General features: G+C 36.9%; 1 protein-coding gene across 1 annotated transcript in view; it reads left to right on the forward strand.

Annotated features, from left to right (window-relative positions):
* Positions 1-12,234, forward strand: part of LOC101660048 (serine/Arginine-related protein 53) — a 252,447-nt gene extending 240,213 nt beyond the window's left edge. The window contains exon 6 of the mRNA XM_045297659.1: positions 12,172-12,234. Coding sequence (XP_045153594.1) covers positions 12,172-12,234 — 63 coding nt within the window. The remainder of the gene's footprint in view (positions 1-12,171) is intronic.
* Positions 12,235-13,159: the final 925 nt, after the last annotated feature.

Below are 13,159 nucleotides of genomic sequence, written 5' to 3' on the forward strand. Positions count from 1 at the left end.
GCCCACAGACATGCCCCTCTCTGGCCCTTGTTCTCTCAACCTTGTCCTATCACTGCCTTGCTTGGGCAATGTTGCAAAGCTTGTTTAACATTGCCAATAAATGTACAAAGGGCATACCTCCTCGTCAGCCTGGAGGCACTCTAGCTGTGTGGTTCAACACTCCAGTTCACAAATGAATCTCCTGCCTGAAGGCACTCAGCTTTCTTGCTCTTTGGCCTGGAAAGCTCACTAATCTACCTTGCGACTTTGGTGCTGCTTCCTTGTGCTGCTGCTGTTTCTCTGCTGCTGTTCTGATGTTAACAACACTGTGTCTTTGATTCAGGAGGCTCATGGCTGCACAAGGAACTCAGGGCCTAAAGGGCACACTCTTCTCCTGATTCTTCTTTTTGGATGGCAGGAAGATTCCCCTGTTCCTACTCTGGAGGTGGCTCATTTGAAACCCAGCAGGATAGCAAACTGACCAATCTGCTCTTAATATATCCAGACAACTTATTTACATGGTCTCTCCCAGTCATTTGGTGGGAGTCACTCAGACTATGGTTAGAGGAACCATATCAAGTAATTCTATGCACTACAGGTTGTCATACTGTGTGAGTTTATCATACTATGCTGGGATGCATGCTGCTGTAATGTTAGGGGCTAGTGTTTGTTAGGTGCCTTCGAGTCAATTCCTACTCATCGCAGCCCTATGTGCAACAGAACAAAACACCACCTTTATGTGCCATTCTCACCATTGATCTTATCTTTGAGGCCATTGTTCCATCTCCACTATCGGTCTAACTCGTATGGCACTGGTATTTCACATACTAACAGGGTCACCCAGAGTGCCCTAGTTTCAGTGGAGCTTCCAGGCTAAGGCTAGGAAGAAAGGCCTGGTGACATAAATATAAAAATCAACCAATGAAATCTTTATGGATCACAACAGAACATTGCCCTTCTCACAGTGGGTGTTAACAAACCCAGGGACAAAGGAACAACAAGTAATCTAAAATCGATGGTGAGGAGGCCACAGGATGACTGGTAGGGCTTGATCAAGGGCAATGTAACCCAGAGGAATTACTGAAACCTGAATGAAGGCTGAACATGATAGTGGGACAAGAGAAAAGTAAAAGGAAATAGAGGAAAGAACCAGGATGAAAAGGGCATTCATAAAGGTCTAAATACAGGCACGTACATATGTAAATATATTTATATATAATGATTGGGAAATAGATCTATGCACATACTTCACATATGTTAAGTATCAGGTAGCAGATGGACATTGGACCTCTACTCAAGTACTCGTTCAATGCAAGAAGACTTTGTTTTAATAATTAGCATTGCATGATGCTCACCTTCCTGACACAAATCGCTGAAGACAAAATGGTTACATAAGCAAACGTGGTGAAGAAAGTTGATGGTGCCCAGCTATCAAAAGATACAGCATCTGGGATACTAAAAGCTTGCAAATAAGCAAACAACCATCTAGCTAAGAAGCAACAAAATCCATATGGAAGAAGCACACCAGCCTGTGTGATCATGAGGTGTCCATGGGATCAGGTATCAGGCATCACAGACTCAGAATAAAAAATTCATATCAATGTGAATGAGGGGGAATACAAAGTGGAGTCCCAAATCCCATCTGTAGACAATTGGACATCCACTTACAGAAGGGTCACCAGGAAGAGACGAGCCAGTCAGGGTGCATTATAGCACTGATAAAACATACAACTTTCCTCTAGTTCTTTGATACTTCCTCCCCCCACTATCATGATCCCAGTCTACCTTGCAAATCCAGCTAGACCAGAACATGTACACAGGTACAATAAGAGAAGCACAGGGAATTCAGGACAGATAAACCCCTCAGGATGAATAATGAGAGTAGTGATACCAGGAGGGGAAGGGGAAAGTAGGGGGAGCAGGCGGAAACCGATCATAATGATCTACATATAATCCCCTTCCTGGGGGATGGACAACAGAAAAATAAGTGAAAGGAATCATCAGGCAGTGTAAGACATGAAAAATAATGATAAATTATCAAGGGTTTGTGAGGGAAGGAGGGAGGGAGGGAGTGTAGGGGAGGAAGGGGGAAAATGAGCTAGGAGGGGCGAAAATGAGCTGCGACCAAGGGCTCAAGTAGAAAGAAAATGCTTTGAAAATGATGATGCCAATAAATGTGAAAATGTGCTTGACCCAATGGATGGATATATGGATTGTGATAAGAGCTGTATGAGCCCCCAATAAAATGATTTTAAAAACACAGTTCTTTTCTCACATGCTTTGGACGTACATCATGAGGAATCAGTTGCTGCAGGAAGATATGTTTGGTAAAATAGAGGGCCAATAATGTTGAAGAAGACCTTTGGTGAGATGGACTGGCACAGTAGCTACAATAATGAATTCAAACATGCCAGTAATTGTGTGGATGATGCAGCACTAAGTTGGAGTTGATATAATGACACAATTTCTTTAGCAATTATATTTTTTCAAAAAAGATGCTTTTGCTTTCTCTCAGAAATGTCTGTCACAGCCTGGAAAAGATGTGATATGTGGAAGTTAGGGTTTGTGTATATTTGGGGCTCACTAGATCACTTGTAAGAGTTGCTGCTTTATTATCCACTATGTTGGGTTATTTCCAGTGTTTGTTATCAAAAAATAAAAAGGCTGTGGACATTTATATGCAAATATTTGTATAAATGTAGTCTTTTATTTATTTTGGTTGGAATACTTAAGGTTGGAATGTATGGGTCATGTGGGAAATATATATCTAAATGCTGAAAATGTCCCAAAATTTTAATTAAAACTATAAACCATAGGTTCCCAAACTTATTGGGCCTTCTCAGAAAAGAAAACAATCCTCAGCAACCCGTAGTAATGAAAAGCTTTGTCCTGTAGTTCATAATCCAGGGTAAAATGTAGGTGTCTGCTCTTTCAGAACCCCTGGATCTATCACCCACCTTGAGAAACACTGCTATGACCCAGCAGATTTAAGAGCCCCTCGCATAAGAAACATCAAGAAAAGTACACAAAAGCTTATAATTAAAACCAGTTTGAAACCAATTGTAAGAATAAAATCTGAAAGACAAGTAGAGGAAAAACAAAACAAAATAATAATCCTTATCATTACATATATAGGAACAGTGGTAAGCATGATAAAAAAAGTTACTCATAGGAAGCAATACGAGCTATAAGAGTGAAACAACATTTTTAGATTACTGAAAGAAAAAAATTATCAATTTGTAATCCTATACCTTAGGAAAGTATTTTTCAAAAGAGTGAGTGATGATGATTTTTCAGTGACACAAAAGCTTAAGGAAGTAATCACAAAAAAAACTCCCTTACAAGACATCCAAGCAAGCCCTTTCAGCAAAAGGTAGATATACAGATAGAAACTTGGATTTACGTAACAGAGAGAGAGAGAATGGAAATAACTACAAGAGTAGCGATAATGTTTTAAAAGATAACTGACTTACCCCCCACCCCATCCCCCCAAAAAACATTTTATTAGGATCTAATCCAGACATCACAGTTAAGTCATATCAAACAATGTTGTACAATCACTACCACAATCAGTTTCAAAACATTTTCTTCCTTTTTGAGCTCATTGATAATCACCTCTCCCTTGTCCCCCACATCCCCTGCTGTGCCCCCAGGAACCCTTATTCCACTTATTGTCTCTGTAGACTCACCTATCCTGGGGTTCATGTACCAAACATAGAAAAATGTATAACAGGTTCAAGAAGGCTACCAACAATGACAAAATACAACAGAGGCAAACCCAATATTGGGGGGGACAATCACCAGAAAATAGTAAGAATCAGATCAAGCACAAAATGTATCAAAAGGGAGGTCACATGAAAAGGTTTTAACCATGCAAGTCAGACTTATCATTTTAATCTACCTTAGTCATCTCTCCAATGCTCTGTCTGATAACCAGGTTATTCCCACCCCTCAGTTGTGGCTAGAGGGAAATCATTGGAGGCTTATTGCCTGTGTAGATCCTGCATGTGTATTTTGGGCTTCCACTGTCATCCTTAGCCTTCTGCAAACCAGAATCTCACAATTTAAGCTTGGATACTATTTCCTTCTTTGGAGTTAGATCATATAATTTCTAGTCCTTGGATCACAGATGTTGGTATGTTTCTTTTACGTGGGCTTAGTTGACAGCTCACTAAAATGGCTGGGCACCATCTAATGTTTTCACCACACTTTATTATCGCACCTATCTCTTAGTGTGTTTCCTTTATGAGGGCAACTATTGACCAGGACCATCCATAAGAACTAATTGTTCTTTTTAAAGCAAAATCAGTAGCCATGTGTTATGGAGTTTATGAATTATATGACAGCAATGGTGACAATGCAGGGACCAGCCATGAAGAAATGGAAGTATCCTGTTATAAGGTTTGGGGTGGGGTGTGTGTGTGTGTGTGTGTGTGTTTTATACTATATGTGAAGTAGTAGAATGAAAATAGATGGTGATAAGATCTATTTTATAAACTGTATAGCAAAAACTAAAATGACCCAACAGAGCTATAGCTTAATAAGCTAACAAAGAATATGAAATGGAATAAAAATAACTCAGTCGGGTAGAAGAAAGACAAAGACCAGATGAGACAAACAAAAAACAACACTGTGGTAGAGTAAACCAGTAATTACATCAATAAATACGTTAAGTAAAAATTGTTGAAAACAACCTGATTATAAGCCAGTTTTTCAGATTGCATGAGAATTGAAATTCCAATTATGTGCTTATATGAAACACACTTCAAATTCAAAGACACTAATAGGTAAAAAAGAATGGAAAAAGATATGCCATGCCAAAACTTAATAGTGTTAAGATGTAGCTCTTCCAAATTGATGTGTGTGTAGATTCATTGCAGTCCAGTTTCAACTCCTAATGGCTTTGTTTACCCCCTTTTTAATAAATTGACAAGGTTATCCAAAAAATGGGAACACAAAGGAGCACAAAGAACTCCTTTGTAACTTTGAAAAGATCAAAGTTGGCAGAATCATTCTACCTGACTGCAAAACAATATGAAGCTTTAGTAATCAAGACAATATGCAACTTGCTTCAAGACTGACAAACAGATCAATAGAACAGAACAGAATGTCTAGGAGTAAACCCATATATATGTGGTCAATTGATTTTTGACAAAGGTACAAATTCAATTTACTGTAGTGGGAATATGATAGTTTTTCCCCAAGTGGTACTAGGACAACTGGGTAGCTATATACTCCCTACCTCACCCCTCCAAAAAAGATGGTGTATCGTGAATAACACAAACGATGTATACAAGGTGACTGAAACTGTTTCTTAGAGTTAAATGTAAAACCTAAAAGTATAATCTTTTCAATGTAAATGCAGGAGAAATCTTTGTGAATTGGGTTAAATAGATAAATATCTATCTATAGCAGCAAAAATAAAACCATTTTATAATAAATTGATAAATCAACAAAGTTAAGTTCTCTTTAAAACATACTCAGCACAGTGAAAGACAGAGCACAGAAGAAGGAAAGGTTTATCCAGAAAATAAATATCTCTATCATTTGTAAACCCCACTTATGATAAATTTACTGTTATTTTCATAGACTCGCAAAACTCAATAATAAGCAATCAAATAAAAATTGGCAAAGTAATTGAGCGCCCATCTTACAAAAGAACATACAGTTAATAAATAAGCACATGAAACGATATTTAGCAATGCTCAACGTTAGTATGAGCCATTAGAGGAATTTAGATGAAAGCCACAATGAAGTACCACTATGCAACTATTTTTGGATTTCAAAATTTAAGACAATTGACTATACCAAGTATTCCCTAGGCTGGGAAATAACTAGCACTCTCATATACCGCTAGTGATGATGTAAAATCAATTTGGAAACAAACTGATAGTTTATCAAATATAATTTGCCATAGGATTGATTTATTCCAACCTTGGGTATTCCAAACAAGATAAACAAAAGCACATATTTATACAAATACATGGATATAAACATCTACAGCAAATTTTGGCCAAATCTTGACAAAGTCATTGTATGTATACCTATTGTACAAAGGAACACTACCTCTCAATGAAGTAATTAAGTTTAATATACATAGATTAGCTTTAAAATAATTGTGCTGATAAGAAAATCTAGAAAATGCAAAGGAATATATAGAGCAGATCTGTGTACTATAGACCAGTGAGTGGCTGCCTGGGAGATGTGAATGAATGTGTAGAAGGGCTACAAAGATCTGTGAGGAATCTTTTTGAGGTAATAGATACAGTAAATTTTGCAATACTGGTGATGTTTTTATGGGTGTATGCATAATTCCAAACTCCTTAAATAATACATTTTAATATATGCAATTTATATTTCAGTTATATATCAGTAAAGCAAACATTTAAGAAAGAAAGAACATGTACATTTTGTGCAGTGTAGACATTTAATAAATGGAAGTTTCCTTGAAATATTTCTCCTTATGTATTGCTGTCGTCAGGTGCTGTCTAGTGGACTCTGAATCATAGTAACCCTGTGACTCAACACTTCCCAGGTCTGCACCATCCTCACAATTTTGTTGTTTCAGCCCTTTATTGCAGCCACAATGTCAATGTATCTTGATGAGGGTCTCCTTCGTTTTTGCTGATCTACTTTACCAAGCATGATGTCCATCTCCAGGAACTGATTTCGCCTGATATAATGTCCAAAGTATGCAAGATGAAGTCTTGCCATTTCTCTTCTAAAGAGCATTGTACTGATCTTCTTTCAAGACAGATTTGTGTATTCTTTGGGTAGTCTGTGGTACTTTTCATATTCTCCACCAACACTATAATCCAAATGCATCAGTTCTTCTCTGGTCTTCTTTATTCATCCCCCATCCCATATGCCATAAGGTCCTTTAAATCAGAAAGTATGGCTGTCTTTTTCTCCCCAACTTGTACCATAGTACCTTCCTTACATACTAGAAATGAAAGTAAGGAATTTTGATTTGTGGATAATAATGACGAAACTTAAAGTATTTCAAACAGATGGTTTCCACAGATAATTCATATAGGTAACATAGGGATTTCTATGTATTCTTTTTAGTATAAAAGAGTATATAATTGTGGAATTTAAATCAATATCTAAAAAACATATGGTTAAATACTAATTTTGATATTGTGATTTTGAGTTGTCTTTTGGCTTAGCATCAGTCTTTCAGACTTGCTACTTTCCTATCCTTTACAAACTCAAAACTGGAATGGCTTTCCCTTTACTGCCTGCCCAAATTTCTATAGTGGTGGCCAGGATGTATGAGGAAGTTGAATATAATGAATAAGGACAATAAAAGTCCAGTTAGTTTAATGTAGAAGCTATAGTACATACGAATCAACTCGTCTGTTAATGGCTCTCATTAATGGACAGCGTAGGCGTCTCTTTATGTAGTCACGGTTCAAAGGGTTTTGCTGGTTTTGCGTTTCCATCTATGTATTATTTGGGAATCTAAATATGTAGTCTATTTCTAAGAAACTCAAGGGATAGGCGTAACTAAATTTAGCACCAAAGGAATAAGTCTAGACATTGAGATGGTCACCTCCGTAAGCAAGAGCACGAGACAGACCCATCTTTTGTTTGATCTGTGGAGCTGGTCCCCTAGTGTCTACACTTAGAGCTCACAGATGGAGATACGTAGGTATACTCAGCTATTAAGGACAGGGAAAGAAGAGGGAAGGTGTAGAAAATCCTTTGCAAGACAGAGCAAGAAAGATAAGCAATTTCCTAACAAAGGGTTAATTTTACTTTGAGCATTTTCAGCCTTATGAGAATTCCTATCAGAATTAATAATTAAAATTATAGTACAGTATCTATACTAATGAAATATTTTGACTGTCATAACAATAATCTGTTTTAATTTTAACCTATAAGGACTTACAGCAAAAGTTATATTCTATTAATGTCAGAATAACAAAATTTATTAAAAGGAACCACATTTATTTTCTTTATAACTCTTGGTAATATTTATTTATCCAATTATGCACAAATTTCATACAAAAATATTATTTGATGAAATGTTTTTTCAACTTTTATAATTGTGACATTATATTCTGTAATGCATGTCCTCATTTTAAAATTAATATATGGAAAAATTGCACTCTTTGTTGGACAGTCCCTCACAGAAGGGCCACACAGAAGGGATCATGTGCCTCGTGTGCAGTGTAGCACTGACGAAACACATAACTATCCTCCAGTTCTTTAATAGCTCCTCCCTTACTATTTTGGTCTTAGTTTTACCTCACTAATCTTGTGAGACCTGGGTATATTTATTTGTATAATTAAGATCGTTTGGTGCATGAAATCCAAGATAGATACTACACTTCAGAAACAGGACCCGGAGTAAGGATTCCCTGGGGGTACAGGAAGAGGGGGTGAAGGGGTAACTGATAGCAATGATGACTATATAAGCCGCTCAAGAGGAATGAATAACAGAATTGTAGGGGACCGGATACATTGGATGGTGTAAGATACAGCTAAATAATAATAATATAATAATCATGAGAGTTCCTGGGGAGTAGGGTGGGGCGGGGAGGGGATAAAGGAGAGTTGATATCGAAGAGTTCAAGAAGAAAGAAACTGTTTTGAAACTGATCGTGGTAACAATTGTACAATACTGCTTGATGTGATTGAACTATGGAATGTTAAGACATCTGTAAGAGCTCCCAATAAAAGGATTTTGAAAAGAAAGAAAGAAAATTTGCTGTCTTCTGTCCATTTGTATTTGGTATTATTTTAAAATTTGTATTTAATAAAGTATGATTTCTGATGGTTCTGAATAACATGCCATTTGCCAATTGTAGGTTGAATTCATATTAATCCATACAGTCTAATGGTTATATGTGCTCAAATAATGAGTATTAAAAGCTTTGATATTCTAGACCAGGGTCCTCAAACCTTTTAAACAGGGGGCCAGTTCACCATCCCTCAGACCATTGGAGGGCCAGACTATAGTTTAAAAAGAAACTATGAACAAATTCTTATGCACACTGTACATATCTTATTTTGAAGTAAAAAACAAAACGGGGCAAAAACACCCGGCAGCCCGGATAAATGTCCTCGGTGGGCCACATGTGGCCCGCGGGCCGTAGTTTGAGGACGCCTGCTTTTAGATTCTTTAGGCAAATATTTTTAGAATGGAATCTTTCAGTCATGCTTCATGTATGTTATTTTGGATTTTCCTTTTGAACAAAAATAAGAAACCGATTTGTATGTTTTCATATCTGTAAATTAATTGCCTTGACTTCATTACTGTCTTTGTGATTTACTGGAAGAACCCTGAGATTTAGAGTCAGAGAGTCTTAATTTTAGTCCATCATTTGCTGGTAACAACTAGGCTGGGTAGCCTTTAAAAGTATTTTAATTGCCATATAACTCACATATCATACAATTTGATAGTTCAGTCTTAGTAAGAAGATTTGTGCAACCATCACTGCGACACGTTTCAGAACATTTTCTCCTCATACTCATTGTTTGCTCCCCATTTACCCCCATCCTCCCCTGTCATCCCCCTAGTCAGGACTGTCTCAATAAGTCCCCCTATCTGGATTTCATATACAGAAAATCAGTCAAAATAGAAATAGGAAGCAAACGCACCCAACAATGACTAGACCGAACAAAAGCATCAAAGAGAAAGCAAAAAATATTAAAAACTGACACAACTGTAAAATGGGTCCAAAGGAAAATCAAATGATTAGGAATTACATCGTGTTTCTCTAATTGTCCCCTTGGTGGACTCCATGCCTTCCGTCTCTTTCCTTTTCCGTTCATCCTCAAAGGTTTTACTAGAAGGGTTTTTAACACACAGGTTTGATCCTATCACTCCTCTGCTTAACATTCTTCTAAAACTCCTTTAAAAACAAAACAAAAACGTCTTAAGATCTAGAGAGTAAATATTTTAGTCTTTTTTGGCCACGTGGGCCCTGTCAAAATTCCTCAGCTTTGCAGTTGTGCTTGATGGTAGCATTGGGTTTAGATAAGTGCTGGAATACTGACTGTAAGGTCAATCGTCCAAAGCTGTCACAGCTGCTCGGTAGGAAAAGGATGAGCGTGTCAGCTCCAGCTGCTCTGTGGGAGAAGGAGGGCTGTCTGTCTACTCTCAGAAACGCACAGGGCAGCTCTGCTCGGTGCTGTGAGTTGGCATTGACTCAATGGCAGTTAGCTTGGTTTGGTCTGGTCTGCTCCTGTAAAGATTTACAGTCCAGAAGCAATCGGAATCACCTTGCTGGCAGTGCGTTTGGTTTTGATTTGACAGTTGTAGCCAGAAGGCAATCATAGACAATATGTGAATGAATGGGTGTGGTGGTGGTCCACTAAAACATTATGTACAAAACCAGGTAGATGACCCGGGACCATAGTTTGTTCATTGTTTGATTCGTGGTACAGAAGGCTCTCTGTCTTTCCACTAATCACATTTATTACTGTTCTACCTAGTGTCTTACACTTTATTCAGAAGCACCATTCAATTTCAACTGTTCTATAACCAAGTATTTAGTTCTTTTGACTCAGTGATGTTTCCCATGACTAGTGAAATGTTCAAATAGTGAATTATTATATTTGAAATAATGGTTTCCATTTATAAAAATATAATTATCTGTTGCATCCTGATAACTTTGTAAATGGAAGGTTAAGTCCAAAGTTCTGTTTTCACCACAATTGCACCATCCAATTATAGCTGGGAAAGCAAACAATATGTTGTTTTAGAATATGAATTATCTAGCATCATGTTACTATTTAAACCCTAGTAGATCACTTGGTGTGTTTCCATATTCATAGAAATAATAATACAACTTGAGGATATGTTATTAAATGTATGAGATTTTATCATTTTAAAAAACATAAACATTTGCTGGTGAGTTGAATCTTACTTGTGTCATTCCTTTGTGTTTCAGTATAAAACTATGGTTTTCATATTCTTCTTTGCTCCAGTATCAAAGCTTTTATAAAAATTTTTTTTTAATTTTTCATTGTAAATTAGGTGGGGATTTACATTTCTGATCATCAGATTGTGTTCAACACTTTAAATCACCCTCTCCTTGATTTCACTTCTCCCTCTTATGGACTGGAGGAGGCCTGGTGGTATAGTGGTGATGCATTAGGCTGCTAATCACAAGGTCATCAGTTCAAAACCACTAGATTCTCCTTAGGAGGAAGGTGAGGCTTTCTACTTCTGTAGAGTTACAGCCCTAGAGCCCCACAGGGGCAGTTCTTCCCTATCCTCTAGGGTCACTGTACAAAGGCATTGACTCGATGGCAGTGACTGTTTTTCAAATTGATTTTCTGTTGTGGACTTCTATTTCATCCAAGTTAACATCCATCTACAACTTAGCTCTAGCACATTGCTTTATCTTCCTATTGGTATGAAAATCTTTACCTTGTGGTTTGTTTGTTATCCCCAATAGTTGTGATCTTTTGGAAATAAATCACCCTTCTCCCCAGGCACTTCTGTGTGGATTCCAAAGGCTTACCTTTTAAGTTACTAACCTTACCCTAACCCATTTGTTTCACTCGAGGGTGAAAAATAGCACTTAGATATATTATTACTGCTTGGTACAATGTTGGGTAGCAAACAAAACTACTGTATTTCTGATCTTTAAAAATGAAAGAGCTCAATTCTGGCATCGTGTTAATGAGAAGTATAATTTGACTATGAATGTGGAGGGAAAGTAGATTGGGATGGAATTTTGTGAAGATATGCCTAGATATTACATTTTAAAATTTTACTTTAATAAATCACTTATTGGGGCTCTTATAGCTCTTCTAACAATCCTTCCATCCATCCATTGTATCAAGCACATTTGTATAGATGTTGCCGTCAACATTTCCAAAACATTTTCTTTTTGCTTGAGCCCTTGGTATCAGCTCCTTTTTTCCTCTCCCTCCCCCATCCTCCCACCTTTGTGAACCCTTGATAATGTATAAATTATTTTTATTTTCATATTTTACACCATCCGCTGTCTCCCTTCACTCACATTTCTTTTCTTCCTCTAGGGGTGGGGTGGTACATTGGCTCCCCCTTTTCCCCCACCTTCCCCCTACCCTTATGGTAGCACTCCTATCATTATTGGTCCACCTAGATATTAAATTTGACTATCAGTAAGTCCTCTGAATTTATTGACATTTGTAAAAATGCATGAATTAAAGCTAACCGACTTTTGTCTTTTTTTATTGTCTTTTTAGCCGCCAGCAGAACAGGCCAAAGCCAGACTACAACTGGTTCTTGAAGCTGCTGGTGAGTGTTGATAATTAACCTTAGTTAAATGAAAATAGTGACAATTAAATAAAGAGAAAAATTCCTCTTTTTTCATATGTCACACAAATTTACAACATCTAAATTATATATATGGCTATATGTTATTTGAAATATATATTACCATAATGTAATGCTTAAAGGTCATTCCTTAGTATATATATATATGCATACATAAATATACACACACTAAAACCTGGCTCTGGTTTTAAGTTTTTATTATTATTTCATGAAAACAAAACATCTCTACTCTTTATATGGAAGAGGTTGGGGAGGCAAAGAGGAATGATTTGCTTTGAATCTCCTTTTTTTTTTAATGGCAATTATAGTCAACATTGACATATGCCCTAATTCATTCCTATGTGATTTCCCTCAGGTTATCTATGCAAGCTACTTAGTTCTGCCATATTTTAAGACAATTACTAACCATTGCATTTTCTTGCTGCATCGGTCTATTTTATTTCTCAGTGGTACAATAATGCTATGACTTTGATGTTAGACAACATACTTAGATTCATGTAGCACTAAGACTTTTTTAATGCCTTTTTTAACATGTATAAGATCTATGTTACCTTTCTAAGGACTGATTTTATTCTCAATCTTAATATGGTCTTCAAAAGGTATGCAGTTATTCAAGCAATAGGTTGTTCTGAGAAAGCTTGAGGAAGAGTTAGAACAACATCCCCACAACAGGACATGTTTCTTACAATTATTACTTTCTAAAGATCTGTAAAGAACTCATAATTTCATCTGGGAGATTAAAAACTCAGTCTTAATATCAAGAGTAGCACCAGACTACCCAAATACTATTATGAGTTACAGCTTTAGTATTCATTGGTTAAGAAAATACATATGTGTATTGATTCAAGGCTCTCTCATACTAGCTCTTTGCATTTCCACCCAGAATGTCCACATTGT

The sequence above is a fragment of the Echinops telfairi genome, unplaced genomic scaffold, assembly GCF_000313985.2.
Source record: "Echinops telfairi isolate 266 unplaced genomic scaffold, ASM31398v2 ScPeMD7_7420;HRSCAF=8458, whole genome shotgun sequence".
Classification (NCBI taxonomy): Eukaryota; Metazoa; Chordata; class Mammalia; order Afrosoricida; family Tenrecidae; genus Echinops; species Echinops telfairi.